This window comes from Schistocerca gregaria, chromosome 2, assembly GCF_023897955.1.
Source record: "Schistocerca gregaria isolate iqSchGreg1 chromosome 2, iqSchGreg1.2, whole genome shotgun sequence".
Classification (NCBI taxonomy): Eukaryota; Metazoa; Arthropoda; class Insecta; order Orthoptera; family Acrididae; genus Schistocerca; species Schistocerca gregaria.
Genome location: NC_064921.1, coordinates 770368372 through 770391655, shown reverse-complemented (window position 1 = coordinate 770391655; position 23284 = coordinate 770368372). Strand labels below are relative to the sequence as shown.

The following is a 23284-nucleotide window of genomic DNA, read 5'->3' as shown; positions in this document are numbered from 1 at the left end:
GAAATGGGGTGTTCAATGAATGGACGATGTTGTTCATTATGGAGTTGGGTCTACGGTATTTGTGGGCGGTTCTCGTAGTTGGGCCCATTCATTCAGGTTACACAAATATGAACAGCGAGGTTTATCTTAACATTATTGTTTTGCAAGCATTGCCCTTTGTTCCGCATATTTGTGATTATTAGGCAATGGGCACTCCAGTCTTCCAGGATGGTAAGTGCCATGTGCACTGTCCTTAGCCGTACCTCTGCCGTTTGGAGACTTGGAGTACAATCAGGCACGGATCCGTACTTTGCCTACCCCACTAGATCGATGGGTGTTAGTTCCATAGTAAACCTCTGGGACAGTTAGAGCCGTCGTAGAGCTTAATAGGTCTACAGATGAGGATGACACGTGCAAAGCTGAAATTCTAATCACTTTTTTCAAAAGCTGTTTGACAGAGGAAGAACGGGTTGCAGTTCCTTCTCTAAATCCTAGCACAAACGAAAAAATGTCTGACATCGAGATAAGTGTCCAAGGAATAGAAAAGCAACTGAAATCACTTGACAGAGGAAAATCCACTGGACCTGACGGGATACCAATTCGATTCTACACAGAGTACGCGAAAGAACTTGCCCCTCTTCTAAGAGCCGTGTACCTCAAGTCTCAAGAGGAACGGAAGGTTCCAAATGATTAGAAAAGAGTACAGGTAGTCCCAGTCTTCTAGAAGGATCGTCGAGCAGATGCGCAAAACTACAGGCCTATATCTCTGATGTCGATCTGTTCTAGAATTTTAGAACATGTTTTTTGCTCGCGTATCGTGTCGTTTCTGGAAACCCACAATCTACTCAGTAGGAATCAACATGGATTCCGGAAACAGCGATCGTGTGAGACCTAACTCGCTTTATTTGACCCAGAGACCCAGAAAATATTAGATACAGGCTCCCAGGTACATTTTCCTTGACTTCCGGAAGGCGTTCGATACAGTTCCGCACTGTCGCCTGATAAACAAGGTAAGAGGCTACGGAATATCAGACCATCTGTGTGGATGGATTGAAGAGTTCTTAGCAAACAGAACACACCATGTTGATCTCAATGGAGAGACGTCTACAGACGTTAGAGTAACCTCTGGGGTGCCGCAGGGGAGTGTTATGGGACCATTGCTTTTCACGGTATATGTAAATGACCTAGTAGATAGTGTCGGAAGTTCCATGCGGCTTTTCGCGGATGATGCTGTAGTATACAGAGAAGTTGCTGCATTAGAAAATTGCAGCCAAATGCAGGAAGATCTGCCACGGATAGGAACTTGGTGCAGTGAGTGGCAACTGATCCTTAACACAGACAAATGTAATGTATTGTGAATACATAGAAAGAAGCGTGCTTTATTATACGATTATATGATAGCGGTAAAAAACTGGTAGCAGTTACTTCTGTAAAATATCTGGGAGTGTGTGTGCGGAACGATTTGTAGTGGAATGATCATATAAAATTAATTGTTGGTAAGGCGGGTGCCAGGTTGAGATTCATTTGGAGAGTCCTTAGGAAATGTAGTCCATCAACAAAGGAGGCGGCTTACAAAACACTTTTCGACCTATACTTGAGTATTGCTCATCAGTGTGGGATCCGTACCAGGTCGGGTTGACGGAGGAGATAGAGAAGATCCAAAGAAGAGCGGCGCGTTTCGTCACATGGTTATTTGGTAAGCGCGATAGCGTTACGGAGGTGTTTAGCAAACTCAAGTGGCAGACTCTGCAAGAGAGGCGCTCTGCATCGCGGTGTAGCTTGCTGTCTGGGTTTCGAGAGGGTGCGTTTCTGGATGAGGTATCGCGTGGAGATCACGAATGTAAAATTAGAGAGATTTGAGAGCGCACTGAGGCTTTCCGGCAGTCGTTCTTCCCGCGAACAATACGCGGCTGGATCAGGAAAGGGAGGTAATGACAGTGGCACGTAAAGCGCCCTCCGCCACATTCCGTTGGGTGGCTTGCAGAGTATAAATGTAGATGTAGATCTGGTCACGATTTCCACCGCATACTTGAAAAAAGCCGAGGACACTCTTCGATGCCAAATCACCATCACTGTCGAGGCAGCAGACCATGTGGACTGCGTGTGCGTGATGACTACTGACAGTGACTATATCCATTTGCGGCTTCGGTGTGTCACGGGAGGGTAGAGAAAGGGCTCTCGGATGAACAGCACGCGGTTGTCGAGAACGTGCCTGCTGGGGGATCGAGCCGTTTAATGTCGCCAGCTTACAGCCACCACCAGGGCAGTCGCCGCAGTTATCGCGCACACATGGGGTCAGTGGTGTGTGACGTTTTGCAGGAACACTTCGAACAACAGTCGTGTCCATAGGTTATCGTAGCGGTGGCACTGCGGATGGAGGGAGGGCTGGATCGGTGGTGAGGGGGGCAGTGAGAGATCGCGGGCAAAGGGGTGGGGCGGGGGGCCCCGTCTCACTACTCATCTGTGGCCTGTCTAAGGCAGCAGGACGATAAATGGCGGCGCCAGCGAACCGCCAGCGCACAAGCCACACTGCTGCGGCTGCGATAGAACACGGGTAAGTCTGTCTCAACGTTCTTCTTCCGTCACCGTGCTGCGTGCTGTGTGTATCACTCAGGTCAACTCGACATTATACTGCTCCAGCTGTTACTCATTCATAAAAGTTGAAGTTGTGAAGATGAGGGAAACTAAAGATAGAATCGAGTTCTTTTTTATCTACGTCTACACCATACTCCGCAAGCGACATAATGGCGTGTGCCGGAGGGTACTCTGTGTCGTACTCAGCTCACAGGCGTCACCGACTGCGGATTTGGAGGGGCAGATGGTCAGCACACCGCTCTGCCGGACCTTGTCGGTTCTCGTGACCGGGGCCGCTACTTCCCAGTCAAGTAGCTTCTCAGGTGGCCTCACAAAGGCATCTGTCAACAGCACTGGACAGATCCAGTAGATCACTCACGCAAGTGGTGGCGAAGCCCCAAGCCCTTAATTTTGGTGATCTGATGTGAATCGGAGTTACCACTGCGGCAACGCCGTTATCGAGGTTATGTTACCAAAAAAAATACCATGCATAAGCGAACCAGCATCCGCATCAGCGTATGTAACAAGCCTATACACTCGTAAACAACATGAGCGCAAGTCCATTTGTACTGTATGATCATAATGGCATTGATACTGATGATGACACAGGAAAGACCGAAATACTAACCGTCGTTTTCGGAAACTGCTTCACGGGCGAAGGTCGCTCCGTGATTCTTCTCACAAACCGTGGCACAAGTGGCAAGATTACAAATTCCGATATATGTTTCCTAGGGACCGAGAAACAACCGAAATCGCTAAACACAGGAAAGTCTGCTGACCTGTCGATATGCCAATTCCATCGTACACGGAGTATGCCAAAGAATTTTCTCCACTTTTGGCAGCAGTGCACCGTCGGTCTCTACAGGAGTGAAGAGTTTTCAGTGATTGGTAGAAGGCACAGATGGTTCACATTTCCAAGAGAGGTCGTCATACAGACGCAAAAAGCTGTAGGCCTATATCCCTGACATCGGTCTGTTGTAGATTTTTGGACCATGTATTACGACTTTTCTGGAGATCAAAAGGTTCCCCTACAGGAATTACCATGGCTTCCAAAACAATGATCGTGTCAAACCCGTGTCGTTATATGTGCCTACGGGACACAGAATACCAGCAGATGCCATGTTCCTCGACATTCGGAAGGGGTAGAGTGCAGTTCTATATATACGTCTAATGAAGAAAATACGAGAGTACGTAATATCAGGCCAAATGTGTGACTGAAGAGTTTCTTTCAAAGAGAACACAGCATGTTATTCTAAACGGAGAGAAGTTTTCACATGTGGTTTTTGGGTGTTTTCCAAGGGATCCTTATAGGAGTATTACGTATAACAATATATATAAACCACCTAGTAGATAAGGTGGGAAGTTGCATCACGCTTTTCGCGGATGATAAGGTTGTATAGAGTAAGTCGCAACGCTAGAAACGTCTAGAGAAGTGGAGAAGTCCTGAATACTATCGACACTTCACGCAGGGACTAGCAATTCTCCCTCAACACAAAAAGGTGTAACGTGCTGCGAATTCATAAACAGTAGGACCCTTTTATTGTATGACTGCGAGAGTACAGAATAACTTCCCAGTCAAGTAGCTTCTCAGTTGGCCTCACATAGGCATCTGTCATCACTCACCCAAGTGGTGGCCAAGCCCCAAGCCCTTAACTTCTTCACTGGAAGAAGGTACATCCGTAAAATATCTAGAAGTGTGCCTACAGAAAAATATGAAGTGAAACGACCACATAAAATTAATCGCTGGAGAAGCATATGGTGGACTGAGATACACTAGAGAAATTCTCAGGAAATAAACTGCAGCAAAAAAATGAATTAGCTTTCAAAACACCCGTTCGAGCAATACTTGATTATTGGTCGTCAGACTGGGATTCCTGCCAGGTAGGACTGATAGAGTAAATACAGAAGATCCAAAGAAGTGGAGCACGTTTCGTTAGAGGTTCACCCAGCAAGCCTGAAAGCGTCCCGAATGTGCTCAGTGAACTCCAGTGGCAGAGGCTGCAAGACAGCCCGTCGATTCAGCCACCTCCTCACCAGTTATCCGATACACACGTCTGGTCTTCAGCATTCTTATGTAGCGTCGCGGTTCAAAATGTTTCGTTCTCTTCTTCTCTGATCTCTTTGTCGTCAGTGCAATGATAGATTTCAGGCAAACGCCTAAGAAGAAAGTCTTAACATTTACATTTATATTCGATAGTCAGTTTCAAGAACGCTTCCCTTGGTGTCACCAGTCTGCATTCTACATGCTTTCTGTATCGCCCATCATCTGTTACTTGTTGAACAAATTGCTAAGTCTTGTCTGTTCCTTTCAGTGTCTCATGTCCTAGACTAATTCCCCAAACGCTGGTTGAAATAATTCTCATAAATTCCAGTAACACTGTTTCACTTTTGGTGATGTTCACCTTATAACCTTTATTTAAGACGGTATCTATTCCGTTCAACTGATCTTCCGAGTCTTTCGCTGTCTCTGACGTAATGAAAATGTAATGGACAAATATCAGAGTTCAAATGGTTCAAATGGCACTGAACACTATGGGACTTAATTTCTGAGGTCATCAGTCCCCTAGAACTTAAACTACTTAAACCTAACTAACCTAAGGACATCACACACATCAATGCCCGAGGCAGGATTCGACCCTGCGACCGTCGCGGTCGCGTGGTTCCAGACTGTAGCGCCTAGAAACCCTCGGCCAAAATATCAACCAGCCTCTTCGTCATTAACTAACATTTCTATCCAACGTGCTCAGTTATTTGTCGCTCGTATTGAAGTCTCTGCCTTTCCCTACAGTTTTTAATCTCTACAGCTTCGCCTAGTACCATCGAAGTTATTCCCTTGGTGTCTTAACTGATGTGGCGTCATCCTCTCCCTTCTATGTGTCAGTGTTTCTCGTCTACAAATTGAACAGCATTTGGGATAGGCTGCAATTCTAACTTCCGTCTCAGTAACTCCTTCCCTTTCATGACTTATGACCGTTATAGTTGCAGTCTCGTTTCTCTATTATTTGTAGATAACCTCTCTCTCTTATTTTCTTCCCTAACGTCATCAGAATTTTAAAGTACTTATTCCATTAATTAGAAACGCTTCTCTCTCGCCTTCACCTACGGTAAACTGCTTCTAGAAGAAAAGCAACTTCAGTCTGGTAATCTACATATAAGCTTACTGGTATCCCGTCCGGCCCAGTGAAATTTCATCTTGAGCAATTGGAGCTACTACCCCAAGATCGCTTTTTTCGGTGTGTGTCATTTGCACTTTCGTGTGACAGTTGAAACAAGAGACAACAGGATGATCGTCCTCAGTCGTTTTTTTGAAGAAAAGGTTTAGTATTTCAGCTCACTCTGTGTATTCCTGATTTAGCATGCCATTTTTGTAACGTAGAGTCTGGACAGGCGGCTTCGATCCCTTTTACAAATTGAACACAAGATTAAGTCTCCTTAAGATTTTCTGACGCGGCAGTAGATACAATTTTACTTTCAATCTCGTCGAATTCTTTGATACATAAAGCTGTTTCTCCTTTCTCCAGAGGTCTGTTAAAGAAGTAGAGTACTAGAGTACTGAATTTCTCCCGATACGAAAAATATCTTTTGCAGAACATTCAGCTCTGTACAGGCACAGTAGACAGTATCATATTTCCTTGTTTCCCAGCAAAGTCACAAATTAACAAATAAAAAAAACACGCGATTTGATGGCAGAAACACGTAACACCTAAGCATGAAATATTGTTTGTAAACACACCACCTCCCTCTCCTCTGGCAGCGGTGGCTGACGTGGTGGGGCCCTGAGAGGAGAGCTTGTCAGACTCCTCACCTCGCCTCTGTGTATCGTAGGGGTTGCTTGCATACCGTGCTTTAATGCTCTTGCATACACGTATGGAATGACCCATCGCTCATTGCCCGAATATGAGTTAACGGTGGCGTCACACCAGTGCGGATGCAAATCAAAGTTTATTACAAATAATCGTGAGTATAGTACGACAGTGAAGCTTAAACGATTAACAGTTTCTCAAAGCAACAACTACGATGACCCATATGAAAACATTTACTATCCAGAGGTATTGTACCTTCATCAAACACGAACTTAAATATTGTTCATTACTCTTTAAAACGCGCAACCACGAACATCAGCTGCGTCTACATCCATTGCTCCGTCGATCTTCACAAGCACAAAATTAAAGTTCGAACATTTCTCGAAAATCAGTCACTGATATTGTGATAATAATATAAATACGTATGCTTCTGCAACCTGAGTCGTGTCGTACCCCGAAAATTATCTAAAAAAAGTTTTAAAAAGAGTGGAGAAACCAACGTTTCGGCCACGGATACAGTGGCCACCTTCAGGGTCTCGTGCGACTAGAATATACCAAGTCCCACCTAAAGTTAAAGTAAAACCTGAGCTCAGTTAACCTACAGTAATAGTATGAATTCACGTTTAGTATTGAGCATCATTCAAAACTATGTCTATTCACATACACACACACACACACACACACACACACACACACACACACACACACACACACACACATTAATTTTACATTCATCGCGGTAATGTTATGGCTTCTCATGACACAATCGATACAACACTACGGAAGATACCACTAAAAATCTAAAGTTTTACACGTATGGTTTTGTATACACTCCAAAATAGTACGCTGAGTACATTTATAGGTATGAATGTACCCAAACTAATAGATGTGTCCTCCTGTTCTATGTTCATTTCTACATTTAGATTTTACATAGCGTGCGCCGTTTGTTTTTTATTTAGCAGCTTTACTAATGCCCAATTCAACGATCAGCAAACTGACAGTTAAATATCAAATCTTAAACATTCATTAACTGGGCTGATCGGGAACGGAACTGGGTAGCACACTCTGCCTTCATATTACGTGCAGCTGTAGCAAAGCTCAGAGTAATCGCACATCTACACACTCAAATTTTTATAAAATAGGCTCCAACTCTTACAGCAAATAAAGGAAATGAGAATTGTGCAGTATTTATTGATATCTTTAGACTTAATTTCGTAGCTCATATCCTTTGACAGCTCAGAATGCTCGGTAGTTATTAGTTTCCTACTGTGTACTGTAATATTCATAATAGCATACATTCGCCAACAGTTACAATAATTATCGCGAAATTATGATCTGTGTTACAATGATCTCGTCTCATGGTCACGTTTTTAGCAGCGTCTTTGATTTCATTGTAGCGTGTTTAGGAGACTGTAACACCTATATTCTAGTCAGCACTCATTAGCAGCCATTACAGTCGTCAGGCAATAGTTTCCTCCCACCCCCACACTGGAAAGTACCCTCTGGCCTGTCGTTAGCTGTCTAAGGCTCACATAGTCAGCTAACGCCGCTACTAAGGCCGCTCCATCCCTCTAGTCACCTCGTAGCGTCACAATGTGACAGAAAAAATCGCAGTGCCAAAAAATAATTAATAGAGTAATGAAATTTCTGGAATATATTTCAGTAGATAACATGTTTAAGTGATTAACATTGCAACATCACACCTTAATGTAAGCCCGAGATAAGCCATTCTAAATGTGAAACGTTGGTACATTAATAACCAGAGTATACGCGAAAATGTTGCGTGAAAGGATGCAGTCATACAGCTCTTGTATTGTAGAAGTTGTAGATTTTGTTTTGTGGGATGGAATACCATGCCTGTTCCACTTGGTCGGTCGGTTTATGGACTATTAATGCTGTTCATGGATGACACTGCAGTTGTCGTCCGATGATGTCCCATATGCGATCGATTAGAGACAGAGCCGCTGATCTACTATCAGGCCAAGGTAACATATCGGCACTCTGCAAAACATATTGGGTTACAACAGCGGTATGTGGGCCAGCGATATCCTGTTGGAACCCCCCCCCCTGGAACGCCGTTGATTAGTGGTAGCACAACAGGTCAAATCACCAGATTCACATTGTGCAAACTGTACTTATTGGAGTCAGCGAGTGCGAGATAATCACGAGAGTGGTACAGCTCTCATACGAAATCGCAACCCACACTGTAGCTCTCGGTGTAGGTCCAGTGCGTCTAGCACGCTGACTGGTAGACTGCAGGTCTTCAGCCACCTTCCAACAGAAAATCCAACAGACCTCCGCCCTGCCCTCCAACAAGCTTTCGCTTAACTCGACCTTGTTCCTACTCTTGAGATGTTGATAATAGCGCCCTTGTCGCCTTAAAGCATTCTTGACTGACAGTAAATCGCCTCCTCCAATCTCAGAAGTCCCTAACGCTCACGACCCAGAGTTTATTCAAAGCAAACCTGATCTGCATCCTCATAGTGAAGCTACTTGCACCGCTCTTTAGCAACTGGGACCAAATTTGAAAATATGAACGGATATCATGTTTTAGATGCAGAAACACGACTACCAGCTTCCGTTTACGTCGCACGTCTCCTTCTTCGTGTTGTTAGTATTTTTTAAAAAAATGATAGGGTGTGAGTGCAGTTAATATAGGTACGACCCAAGATCTCATTTCCGCATTATTAATTATATCCAAACAGAGTCATGGTATATTCAATGGTCTACTAAGGTTTTGATGGACATTGCTTAGCTGAACCCGCTGAATTGGGAAGAATGAAATAACTTCACCCTGAAAACTCATGTAATCCATGTTAGATTGATATATAAATATATATTTGGTAATTTCCTACATAGCTTCTTGAAGGAAAATTAGTTTTGTAACTGTATTTATTCACGAAGTTACAGGTTGTTCAACGGAGTGCAAGAGTTGAAGATATTTTGAGGAAAACGTCCTTTACTTAGCGAGACATCTTCATCCTTCCATTATGTCGTACAGTAGCATCAGCTGGCTCATCTGCATTTTTGTGGTGGTAGCTGCAGCAACTGATTACAGCGACGTAGATTCGATTAGAGGTAAGATTTTTACTTTTTTTACTTGGTATTAATCTGTGCAGGATAAGCAACACAATTCAGTTTAGTAGGTAATGAAGGTAATAACGGACAATTTAGGTAAGTATTTTTTCTCGTTGTTCCTACAGACATTTCTTGGTCCAAGGAAATCATTTGATGCTAACGTATACCACTGTGGTAGTTCCATTTCGTGATTTAATAACTGTTTTGAGTCGTACCAAAAGCATGTGATTGTAGTGGATGAGCTTCGGAACATTATTGAGTTTCAGTGTATCACTGCTTTTGGTATTACAGAGTGTACTAGTTCGAATGCTGTTTATTTACCTGTTAGATGTATACATCATTAGATTGTTAATAGTAGCCTGAGTGTTGGGCCATAGGATTTTCGAAAAGATTTACTAACACACTGTTAGCTACACAAAGCCGAATACGTGCTGTGATGTGCTCCACATCTGGCGTCGTACTTGTGGGATATAGTAATGTCCAGCTTTGGAACCCTCGTGTAAAAGGTGACACGAAACCAGCTAACTGCAAAATCAGAAAAATTCGTGCATTTACATTCTTATAGCTACGTGTACAGACCGACTTCCGTTATTTACTTTGTGTCTTGGTAAAACAAGTTGTCATATAAATTCGCCTCTGAAACGTAGGTTCAAAAACAAAATATTTGAAAGTGCTGCTCTTGGTAATTGTATCAAACCTTGTGCTTTTGTCGTAATACATTCCGTATTTTCATACGCTTCATACTGCGGAAAACGTATTTTGTCTTATAGCATCAGTTGCAATCAATATTTGTAGTTTATACGTTTTCAAGTACAGTGTCCTCGTTCAAAGAATCGTTTGTTCCGGATTTCTGTGTACATAAACACTAGTGAAAGTTAGTTTTTGCGAATTTTACGGAAGTTGCGAGTGTCGTTCATAAAATATTTCGCAGCAAGTTTCTTTCTGTGATTTTGATTATGTAGGACACACTATAACTAACAAACCGGGTTATAATTATCTTTCCACCTCAACAGGAGTGCAACGTATCTCCTTGTGTCGTAGATTAACACTGTTTTGGAATTTTTAGCGACTAAAGTCTCCAAAAAAATTCAGGAAATTAGCAACTTTTTTCCTGCTGCGCTAATAGAAATCATAATTTACGTACTAATAGCCTCAGATCTTAACGGTAACCAGTAACACTTTTAGCTTTAGTGATTTAGGAGTGAATGATACACTGGATCAAACAGGAGCAAATACACATGATCTCCTTGGGGACGATCATACTTCAACTAGTGTCGCGATCAATGAAGAAGTTAGCAGGCTTATTTTATCATTATTTGTTTACTGTTTCGTGAAACATTGTGCCAGCCAAAATTTTGTTCCACTGTCAACGCTGTAGATGAATCGGTTGACATTCGTGAGCAGCTGGAATTCTCTCTGACAACTGCAAACCAATACAAGCTGCTGCAACATATGTTGCAAATTCCTGCTGGATATTGACGTTAATGATATTAGCCTGTAATTTAGTGGATTACTCCTATTAGCTTCCTTGAATACTGGAGTGATCTGTACAACTTTCCAGTGTTTGGGTAGGGCTCTTTCGTAGAGTGAGAGGTTGTATATGATTTCTAAAGATGGAGATCTTGCCTCAGCATGCTCTGAAAGGAACGTAGATGGTATGCAGTCTGGAGCGGAAGCCCTATTTTTTTATTTAGTGATTTAAGTTTCATAACTAATCCGACGATATCTGCTTCTAAGTTACTGTTACTCAGGTAGGTAGCTATCCTTGATTTGAATTCTGGAACAATTACTTCGTCTTCTTTGGTGAAGGAGTTTCGGCACCGTCATTGATTGTGTTTTCATTGCTGTCGCTCAGAAAAGACATTGACTATGTCTTACAGCGGGCATAATTTACATACGACAAGATTCATTTTAGATTTTCTCCTATGTTTCGAGATAAAGTTTAGTTGTGGAAACTATTTTAAGGATCTGTCATTCAAGTCCGCGCTATATTTCGAGCTCTTGTAAAAGATCGCCAATATTCGGGATTTGTCGTTCAGTTAAATGTAGCACGCTTTTTCCGTTATTCCTGCAGCAATGTTCTGACCTTTTCTGTGTGCCATGGGCATCAGCTCTGTACTTTAATTTATTTGGTGTAAACCTCTGAGTTACTGTCGACATATATCTTCTAATCCAAGCCACATCTGGTCTACACTTACATTGTTAATTTGCAAGGAGTGAAGACCGTCTCTGAGCATCCGTCAAGCGAATTTTTATCTGCTTCTTTAAATACGTATCGGTTGCTTGCAGTTCATGGTCTTGCGGTGTTGTTGTGTCATCTTCATCATCATCATTCATCACCATTACGGCCGGAGGAAGGCAATGGCAAACCACCTCCGCTAGGACCTTGCTCAGTCGGCGGTGCGGATCTCCCGCATCGTCCCCATACGCTCCTCGGAGTATGTGACCTCATCATGATTATATCTTTTGTTTTTCTTGGAGGATTTGGTGGTTATGGTATTCAGCCTTGCTACGACAACCCTGTGTTCACTAATCCATGTATCAGTTTTGATGCTCCTTGTTAGCTCAGGATTATTTCTTGCTAAGAGGTCAGGTATGTTTTCACAACCGTTTCCTAAGCGAGTGGCTCATGGGCTAATTGCTCGAAATAATTTTCAGAGAATGCGTTTAGCATAATTTAGGATGATGCTTTATGCGTACCTCTGCGTATGAAGATGTATTTTCGCCATAATATCGAGGGTAGATTCAAGTCACCACCAACTGCAACTCTACGAGTCGGGTACGTGCCTGAAATTAGAATCAAGTTTTCTTTGTACATTTCAACAATTGTATCATTTTCGTTGGTCACGTCAAGAACTGCTTTCATATTTCGCATAGAACATGAAGAAAACAATTAATTACAGAAAGTAAATACAGCCACTTCCGTAGCATAACATTTTATCAATTGACCACGGTTTCTATTGCACTAGCGTAATCTTCGTCGATAAATAAAGTTACATGGGGTACATGTAATCACACTATGAAAACTGCCTTAGTGCAGTCGGAACCGTGGTCAATTGTCAACAACATTTTGTACAACCGAAATGGCTGTATATACGATCTGTAATTAAATAGCGTACGGGTGTTGATTTACACCCAATAAATGTTTAAAATTTAAAGAAAACAATTAATTCAGATGCAGCGGTAAGTATTCACTATTTTCTAGGCAATTTGTAGCAACAAAAGTGTCGAATCACTCTTTCTTGACGTCGAATCACTCTTTATTTAGGTAATTAAGATTGTTTGATAAGATTGCTTGAGAAAGAGGATGGTTATACTAGAAATTAGTTACGTGACATATAATGGATTGAATGCAATTTTATGACTCTCTTGTCTATAACGAGAGAAAATCGTTAAAGAACGAAAACCCATCGAACTGCCTATTGGCAGTGTGAAGCACATAACTGCAGAAACTAATTAAGGAAACGTTCTGCACCTATTCGGCGGCTTCTTGTGCAAAGGAAATGTTAAGAAACAAAAAGGAAATTCTGGAAGTGACTTTATTATAGTTTTCCAGCTATTACGCCAACAGCACCAAGATTTTACAATGACACCAATAACACTCATAACAAACGAGCAGGTACTTTATTCCTAACCTAAAAAGATAGAAAAACCCAAATTTATTAATTGTTGTTGACTTATATTATACTTATTAAAGAGGTGCAGATGTGTAACAAGGTTCCTGAACCAAAATATGTTTTAGCACTCTCTTGGGAATATCATCACACTTTCAATAATTGGTACTACCGATTATATGATCACCACAAATAAAAATTTAATCGATCATTTTCTTCAGTGATGTTGACCTTTAATCTAACACATTTTTAAACATAGTTTGAGGCCGTGAACCTGGAAGTAGAGAACACAACATTCATTCATTCTTGTGTTAATTTTAACTGAAAAATTTCAAACACGTTTGGGATCTGGTAAAACATTTCATTAATACAATAAATACGTTTGTCACAATACTAAAATATAAAGGCAGTGCTATTTTCATAAGACGAATATAAATTCCCCTTCCGCTAGTTTGTTATTGTCAGCGTTAAAAGGTGGCGTCAATTTGACACACAAAGGATATCATTGTCATTATTGTAAGTGATTCTGATGTATCACTTATACCAATAAGGTTCAATATACACTGAAGCAAAAAAAATGGTATAGGCACACGTATTCCAATACGGTGATATGAAAACAGGCAGAATACGTCGCTGAGTTCGGCGCAATGCCTATATAAGTCAACAAGTGTCTTCCGCAATTGTTAGATCGTTTACTGCTGCTACAATGCCAGGTTATCAAGATTTAAGTGAGGCTGAATGTGGTTCTAAGTTCGGGGCACGAGCCATCGGACACAGCATATTCGATGTAGTCATGAAGTGGGGATTTCCCAGTACCAGCATATGACGAGTGTAAAGCAAATGCCAGGAATCCGTTAAAATATAGTATCTCCACATCTTTGCGGCCGGAAAAAGATATCGCATGAACGGGACTAACGACGACTGAAGAGAATCTTTCCATGTGACAGAAGTGCACCCCCCCCCCCCCCCCCCCCCTGCAAATTGATGGGGATTTCAATTCCGGACGATCAGCAAGTGTCAGCGTGCAAACATCACCGATATGGGCTTTCGCAGCTTAAGTACGACTCGTGTGCCATTGATAACTGTACGGCAGAAAGCTTTACGTTTCACCTGGGCCCGTCAGAACTGACATTGGACTGTTTATGACTCTCAACTTGTTACCTTGTCGAGCGAGTCCCGTTTCAAATTGTTTCGAACGGATAGAGGTATACGTGTATGGAGATAACCTCATGAATTCATGGAACCTGCATGTCAGCAGGGGACTGTTCAAGCTGGTAGAGGCTTTGTAATGGTGTGGGGCGTTTGCAGTTGGAGTCAAATGGGACCCCTGATACGCCTAGATAGGAATCTTGCAGGTGACAGGTACGTAAGCGTCCTGTCTCATCATCTCCATCCATTCACGTGCATTGTGTGTTCTGATGGGCTTCGGCAATTCCAGTAGGACAATGCGACACCCCATACGTCCAGAATTGCCACAGAGTGGCTCCAGGAACACTCTTCTGAGTTTAAACAATTTCCCTTGCCACCAAATTCCCCAGACATGAACATTATTGGGCATAACTGGGGTGCCTTGCAACGTGCTGTTCATAAGAGATCGCCATCCCCCCCCCCCCGGTACTGTCACGGATTTATGGACTGTCCTGCAGGATTTCCTGTCGGGGGGACGAGCGGTTCTAGGCATTACAGTCCGGCACCGCACGACCGCAATTTCAAATACCCTAAATTAGAACGATCACATAGATAATGATGTTGGTAGAGCAAACCAGAGCCTGGCCTTCATTGACAGAACACTTAGAAGGTGCAACAGGTCTACTGAAGAGACTGCTTACACCACCCTTGTCCACACTGTTCTAGATTATTGCTGTGTATTGTGGGATCCACATGGGTGGGATGGATGGATGACATCGAAAAAGTGTAAAGAAGGGTGGCTCGTTTCGTATTATCACGAAATAGGGGAGATAGTGCCACAGACATGATACATGGACTAGAGTGGCAGTCATTAAAAAAAAGGCGTTTTTCGTTGCAACGGGACCTTCTCATGAAATTTCAATCACACGTTTTCTCCTCCGACTGCGAAAACATTCTGTTGCCAGCCACCTGCATAGGGAGAAATGATCATCACAATAAAATAAGAGAAATGAGGGCTCACACTGATATATTAAGTGCTCGTTTTCCCCCGTGTCGTTCGAGAGTATAACGGTAGAGAGACAGCTTGAAGGTGGTTCACTGAACCCTCTGGCAGGCACTTTATTATGAATAGCAGAGTAATCACGTAGATGTAGATCTAGATGTGCTCCACCCTCTCTCCATCTCCACACCCTGCACCTCCTTTCACAACGCAACTTTAAGCACCTACTCCTACAGGATGATGTGCTCCTACCAAGGAGGCTGGGGTGGCAGAGCGGTTCTAGGCTCTTCAGTCTGGAACCACGCGACCACTACGGTCGCAGGTTCGAATCCTGCCTCGGGCATGGATGTGTGTGATGTCCTCAGGTTAGTTAGGTATAAGTAGTTCTAAGTTCTAGGGGACTGATGACCTGATAAGTTAAGTCCCATACTGCTCAGAGCCATTTGAACCATTTGAACCTGCAGGATTCATGGTGTCAACTCCGTCCAACACTACTTCAGACTTTAGTCGACCCCATGCCAAGTCGTGTTGCAGCACCTCTGCGAGCTCGCGGGGTCTCTACACCATATCAGGCAGATGTACCTGTTCCTCCGGCTCTTGAGTGTAGATCTGCCTGTGGCTTTCACAGAGAGTGCCGCGTAAGGGCAGAGGACGTATCAGTGGCTGCTTCTTTCAGAACCGTTCGTGGTGGAGTCAGTGCAGGAGGTGAGGGAGTGGGCGGCGGTGCCGGGCGCTGCGGACGGCGCCGTGGTGTCGCGGCTGTCGGCGAGCGCGCGCCTGCTGGTGGGCGGCGCCGGGGCCTCCGCACTCCGCCCCGGCGCGCCGGACCTCGGCAGCCCGCGGGCCACCCTTCTGGACGTGGACGGCCGGGAGCTGCGCCGACTGCTGGCCGCCCACCGCACTCTGCAGGCACCCCGCGTGCCCAGCGCGGCTCCCCAGTACGACTCGTCGGCAGATTGCGCCCTGCAGGCTGCCCTGCCACTCTCTGTTGAGGCTGCGGCCGCCGTGGCCGTCCTCGCTGTCAGGTACTCCTGTACTGACCTCAGGGACGCTGCCCTCGCCTTCGTCAGGGCTCATATCTTTGACGTGATGGCCTCACAGGGCTGGGCCGACGTAATGCGCACTCACACAGAAGACCTCATCAGAGTGAGTCAGCTGCTGTCTGAGCCACCCGCAGTAAAAAGGTAAGGACAACACCAGCATCTCTGCTGCCCAGTTCTACGTGGGTGCGTACGAGGTGCATTCAAGTTCTAAGGCCTCCAATTTTTTTTTAATTAACTACTCACCCGAAATCGATGAAACTGGAGTTACATCTCGACGTAATCGCCCTGCAGACGTACACATTTATCACAACGCTGACGCCATGATTCCATGGCAGCGGCGAAGGCTTCTTTAGGAGACTGTTTTGACCACTGGAAAATCGTTGAGGCAATAGCAGCACGGCTGCTGAATGTGCGGCCACGGAGAGCGTCTTTCATTGCTGGAAAAAGCCAAAAGTCACTAGCGGCCAGATCAGGTGAGTAGGGAGCATGAGGAATCACTTCAAAGTTGTTGTCACGAAGAAACTGTTGCGTGACGTTAGCTCGATGTGCGGGTGCGTTGTCTTGGTGAAACACGCGCAGCCCTTCCCGGACGTTTTTGTTGCAGTGCAGGAAGGAATTTGTTCTTCAAAACATTTTCGTAGGATGCACCTGTTACCGTAGTGTCCTTTGGAACGCAATGGGTAAGGATTACGCCCTCGTTGTCCCAGAACATCATTTTTTTAGCAGTGGCGGTTTCCCGAAATTTTTTGGTGGCTGTGAATCTGTGTGCTTCCGTTGAGCTGACTGGCGCTTTGTTTCTGGATTGAAAAATGGCATACACGTCTCATCCATTCTCACAACCGACGAAACGAAAGTCCCATCCATGCTGTCGTTGCGCGTCAACATTGCTTGGCAACATGCCACACGGGCAGCCATGTGGTCGTCCGTCAGCATTCGTGGCACCCACCTGGATGACACTTTTCGCATTTTCAGGTCGTCATTCAGGATTGTGCGCATAGAAACCACAGAAATGCCAACCCTGGAGGCGATCTGTTCAACAGTCATTCGGCGATCCCCCAAAACAATTCTCTCCACTTTCTCGATCATGTCGTCAGACCGGCTTGTGCGAGCCCGAGGTTGTTTCGGTTTGTTGTCACACGATGTTCTGCCTTCATTAAACTGTCACACTCACGAACGCACTTTCTACACATCCATAACTCCACAGCCACATGTCTCCTCCGACTGTCGATGAATTTCAATTGGTTTCACACCACGCAAGTCCAGAAAACGAATGACTGCACGCTGTTCAAGTAAGGAAAACGTCGCCATTTTAAGTATTTAAAACAGTTCTCATTCTCGCCGCTGGCGGTAAAATTCCATATGCCGTACGGTGCTGCCATCTCTGGGACGTATTGACAATGAACGCGGCCTCATTTTATAACAATGCTCATGTTTCTATCTCTTTTCAGTCCGGAGAAAAAAAAAATCGGAGGCCTTAAAACTTGAATGCACCTCGTATTTCCAAGACTACTGAGCTTGCCACTGAGTCTAGGCACCACAGACTCAAAGGAAGGCCTCGATGCTTGTTGGTAACGTCACGTCAGCTAGGCATGGCGAACGCCAGACCTGTTGCAGGAAGAAACGCCTGGGCATGCTTATAACTATAAATCTCTTATTTTTGGACAATATGTTTGGTATTGTTTTGGATACTGCAGTTTTATTTAGATGAAAGATTTTCTTACTATCATAAAGCTACAAATAAAGACCATTATTCTGTATTACTGAATCCTGTCGAAACAAACGTAGATCAATATGAGAAGATGTTTTGTCCCATTGCCAGCTTCGGAAATTTTACATTCCAGTAACTATGTTTACTTGATCCATTTTGTTATTGAAACTTACCCCAGCCCCCTTACAATGAACTAGTTCCTTTTATTTATTTATTTTCGTTTGACATCGTCATAGGAAATGTGAACTAATTTACATGTGCAAATGTCCAACCGTTTCCAGTCATTAGATTACAATCGTTTTCAACGAAAGAAATTCTAAACAGGAAACAAAATAGCTTCATACATCGAAAATACTGCTGAGTTTAAACTTTTTTAAACATGCTCATTAGAAAAGATAAATATTCCCCTCTTGGCACTGAAAGGAGAAACTTTATAAGATAAAAAAATTTATTTGATAAAACAAGTTTCTATGTTTTGCCTCTTCTTCTGTCCCCCACCCCCAACGTGTACAATCGCAAGACGTTTCATTAACATTCAGTGCTCCTCACCCCATAGTCAACCGAGATACCTAAAGGAGAGCACCAATACGTTAACAGTTTCTTGTAAAAGCAACCCAGTACAAACGTAACTTCCTCAGATTTACAAATTAGGTAGAGAAGCACGAATTCTGCTGCTGCTGGACCATGAAGTTGTTTTGTATATCAGTCCTTATAACAGGTGGAAATTTAAGTTCAGGAGTACACTATTTGTTAAGAAGTGTAATAAATTGCACAATTAATTGATTGCAGAAATCTCTCAGAACAATGTGTGTTGATCAACTACCGCCAACAGTTTCACATTTTCCTGTGTCGGAGAGGGAGACACCACCATTATGAGTATGTCTGCAACAGACCTGACGTTCACCGTGCCAGTCTAGGGGACTGATGACCTCAGAAGTTAAGTCCCATAGTGCTCAGAGCCATTTGAACCATAACAGCTTCATTGAAACTAGCAATTTAACTGTATTTATTAACAGATGCTAGATAACAAAAATCTTGGAAAGCCCCTGTTTTTCATAAGCACATAAATTGTTTCGTCTGTATTTATCATCAGTAGTTCTGTTAAATTGCATAAGTGCGACAAGCTTTTATTTAGGTTCTGGCACCATGCCTCCGAGCAAAAGTTGTTGGTGCATTCCAGCTGTGGACCCAGTGGTGTGATACCGAGGACACATACAGCGCAGATGAAGTAATACACACGCTTTACAGGCAGGTCACACGGATGTGCAGGGTTTGTTATGTCTGCCGGTGAACTCAGATCGCTGTAAACAAATTATGTTTTGAGATCATTTCCCGTGGAGTACAGTGATCTCCCAAAAAATACTTTAAAATGAGTACATACAGTCACGACCGCAAAAAAAAGCATTTACGAGGTGTGTTTTTTAAGTAAGTGCCGTTTTGAAATTTAAAGAAGACGTGCTAAGATATCTCAATAATTTTATTTTTACATGAAAGCCTGTACCTTAATCTACGCACAGGCGCCATTACAGTCTGATTCCTCCTTGTTTACGTTGTGTACTGAGTGTTTAAGGTGCCTCCGATAATCGTGAGTCCCGCCGACTGCGAAGTTCGGGCTGTTATGAGATTTCTTAGTGCTAAAGGCCTAAAATCGATCGATATTCATCGTGAAATCTGTACAGTTTACGGAGAAAACATTATGAGTGATGGAATGGTAAGAAAGTGGCTGAGAGCATTTAAAGATGGCCGCACAAATGTGCATGGTGAACAACGGAGTGGGCGTCCTTCGGTCGTTAATGGAAGTTTGGTGCAGGAAGTGGGCAATAAGGTGAGAGAAAAAAGACGCTCTGCGATTTCCTCCCTACGGAATGACTTTCCTAATGTTTATCGTAGCGGCATTGTGACCGAGCACGTGAATTACCGAAAATTGTGCCCACGTTGGGTAACGAAAGTGTTGACGGATGTGCACAAAACCAAACGCTTAGACAGAGCACTGAATTTTATTGAGCAGCACCACAACGACGGTGATGATTTCTTAAGCCAAACTGTTACGGGCGATGAAACTTGTGTGGCCTACGTCACACCCGAATCAAAGCAACAGTCCATGGAAGCTAAGCAAGGACATCGTTTTGCTGTAAGACAATGTCCGTCCGCATGTGGCGTATCAGATCAAAGATCTCATCACACCTATTCGATGGGAAACCTTAGATCATCCTCCGTAAAACCCCGATCTTGCGCCCAGTGACTACCGTCTGTTCCTGCACTTGAAGAAACATATGGGTGATCAGCGTCTTCAAGACGATGACGAAGTCAAAACAGTGGTGATGATGGGGTTAACAAGTCAGGTGGCAGACTTCTATGATGGGGGTATTCAAAAACTGGTACAACGTCGTGAGAAGTGCCCCAATATTTACGGAAATTATGTAGAAAAGTAGATTAAGGTACAGGCTTTCATGTAAAAATAAAATTGTTGGGATATATTAGCACGTCTTTTTTTAATTTCAGAGTGCTACTTACTTAAAAAAAACCGCCTGATATTCTGTGGTAATCGGTTTCGGTCAGTTTCTGATCATCTTCAGACTCGCATACCATCATGGTAGATGGCAGTGGTGGTCAATGGAGAAGGTGAACGTCTCCACCAACCTTCGTGGAGTTATAAGTCCCGCTACATTGACCACACTACCTGCCATCACAGTATGAGGACCTGAAGATCTTCAAAAACTGACCGAAACCGGAAACCCCAAAATAAATATTTTTTGCTTTCGGGTTGAGACTGTTTACGTCCATTTTTAAATCACTGTTAACTTGTTTATGCGAAAGTAGCCTACGTTGTTGTTTGCTGTCTGTGCTGCTACCGACAGTGACGTGCCCGTAAATGGTGTCGCGCTGCATAAAGCGAAGATAAAGATGAGGAGCAAGTTTGTCCCATTTAAAACTATCCATTTTTTATGTTGCCATGCTGTAAGTCCTGACCTGTTCATAAATTACACGTAGTAACGCCGATGATTACTACGGTGTGTTGCTAATTTCTCTTTTACTTTTTACGTACATTTGTCTTATATGCCCACAATTTCCGTAACAGAATTCGTTGATTCTCGCCAACCAGTACTGAATTGGGGATAACTTCTAAGAAATGCACTAGGTTCCAAATAGAAGACTGTTGTTTTCAACTGAAGGAAGTATAGATGACACTCAGCAAAGAAGGTGGCGTATGTACAAATGCAGTCTTCACAACAACACGTCAGCCTGGGTCAGTTCCACGTGACGCCGACCCTCTGTTTCACGTTTCCCTCCCCTTTCTGTTCATTTGCGCCTCAATATGTGCGCCACCCTATGGTCCACTACCTGCTACAGCAAACAGAGCGAGGGGGTTTCACTGAGCATATCGTTGCACTTCCTTCTTGCAAGAGTTACCGTCAAGTCTCTACCAGTCTGTCTTATTTGAATTTCTCTGTGACGTGACTAAACGCCATCAAGTGGGTTCTGCAGAGGTCCCTTACTCCAGGATCCTCCCGTCATATCTGTTTGAATTACTAATCCATCACTAGACAAGTGAAGTAGTGGATGAGTTTTGCTGTCTGGCCAGAAAAGTAACTGATGATGGCCAAAGTAGAAAGGACATACAATTTATGCTGTTAATGCCAAGAAAAGCATTTATGAAGAAGAGAAATTTGTTAACTATGAATTCAGATTTAATTTCAAATGGCTCTGAGAACTATGGGACTTAACATCTGTAGTCATCAGTCCCTAGAACTTAGAACAAGTTAAACCTAGCTAACCTAAGGACATCAAACACATCCATGCCCTAGGCAGGATTCGAACCTGCGATCGTAGCGGTCACGCGTTTCCCGACTGAAACGCCTACAACCGCACGGCCACACCGGCCGGCTGAGATTTAAGTGTTAGGAAGTCTTTTCTAAAGGTATTTCTCTGGAGTGTAGCCATCTATGAAAGTGACAGTGAAACCTAAACGTGTGAAATGGATTATTTACAGTTTCGGTAAAAGGGAACAGGGGCTTTTGAAACGTGATGCAAGAATGTTGAACATTAGATGGGTGTAGCACCTAGCTAACAAGGATGTACTGAACAGCATTAGGGAGACAAGAAATTGGTGGTGCACCTTGACCAAAAGAAGCAATCGATTAACAGGACATATTCTGAGTCCTCAATGGATCACCCGTTTAGTGCTGGAGGGAAGTGTGGGGAGTAAAAAATTGTGGAGCAGGTTGCGGTAGTTACTAGGAGATGATGAGGCTAACATACGATGAAACAGTGCTGAGAGCTGTATCAAACGAGACTTCAGACTGAAGACGACAACAATAACAACAGCAACAACAACAACAACCACACCCGACCCACACACATACAAATATACAAACACACACACATAACTAATGCTCCCTGAAGTGATTATCTGTCAGTTTACAGACATTAGCCTGTATCTTCAGGTCACTGACAGAAGTCACAGCAGTTTACCTCTTTCTCTGTACAGTCAAGTAGCCTTGAGTCTGTACTATACCCATTCTCTTATGTAACCTCTCTCTCATGAATTACAATCATATTGACGCCTTCATTTCCAAGGAAATCGTCTAATCACGGTCTGATGATTACAGTTTCATTGAACACAACTATAAAAAGGAATTTATTTCATTGGCGTTACAACTTCTGATCAGTTGTCAGGCGTAAATGTTTGTATAAGTATTGTCTCTGCTTCCAGAATGAGATTTTCGCCCTGCAGCGGAGTGTGCGCTGATATGAAGCTTCCTGGCAGATTAAAACTGTGTGCAAAGAAAATGGTTCAAATGGCTCTGAGTACTATGGGACTTTACATCTGTGGTCATCAGTCCCCTAGAACTTAGAACTACTTAAACCTAACTAACCTAAGGACATCACACACATCCATGCCCGAGGCAGGATTCGTACCAGCGACCGTAGCAGTTGCGCGGTTCCTGACTGAGCGCCTAGAACCGCTAGACCACCGCGGCCGGCTGTGTGCAAAACCTGTGTGGCAAAGGTCCAGAATTTTGCACTCTGTCAGGAAGTCTCATTGTCTCTGCTTACTATAATGATCTTCCTCTCTCACCCATTCAGCTCATATGATACTCAATACCCATCACATCAGTGAAGTGCTTGTCGACCATTACGATTCAAATATACTTATACGTCAATGTTTCAGTTTCTGGGGCCATAGTTATAAAGGCTTTTAAAAATTTTACTGAAACTGATTCATATCACAAAATCTTTGTCTCTTGTTAATGTTTGTATATTTCTTTACTACTCATCAATTATTAAGGTTTCAAATTCTTTTGCTATATGAAATGTGTAATACTAAAAAGTCCGTGAAGCCTGTTGAATCACTC

General features: G+C 43.4%; 1 protein-coding gene across 7 annotated transcripts in view; it reads left to right on the top strand.

Annotated features, from left to right (window-relative positions):
- Positions 1–23284, top strand: part of LOC126334999 (ankyrin repeat domain-containing protein 2-like) — a 72334-nt gene that overhangs the window by 33876 nt on the left and 15174 nt on the right. For 2 of the 7 annotated variants that reach the window (XM_049997819.1, XM_049997817.1), the window contains exons 2-3: positions 9267–9434; positions 15853–16360. In XM_049997819.1, coding sequence (XP_049853776.1) covers positions 9347–9434; positions 15853–16360 — 596 coding nt within the window. In that variant the 5' untranslated portion in view covers positions 9267–9346. Of the gene's footprint in view, positions 1–2251; positions 2534–9266; positions 9435–15852; positions 16361–23284 lie in introns of those variants that run through there. The other 5 variants (XM_049997818.1, XM_049997820.1, XM_049997823.1 and 2 more) reach the window with 5 other exon arrangements.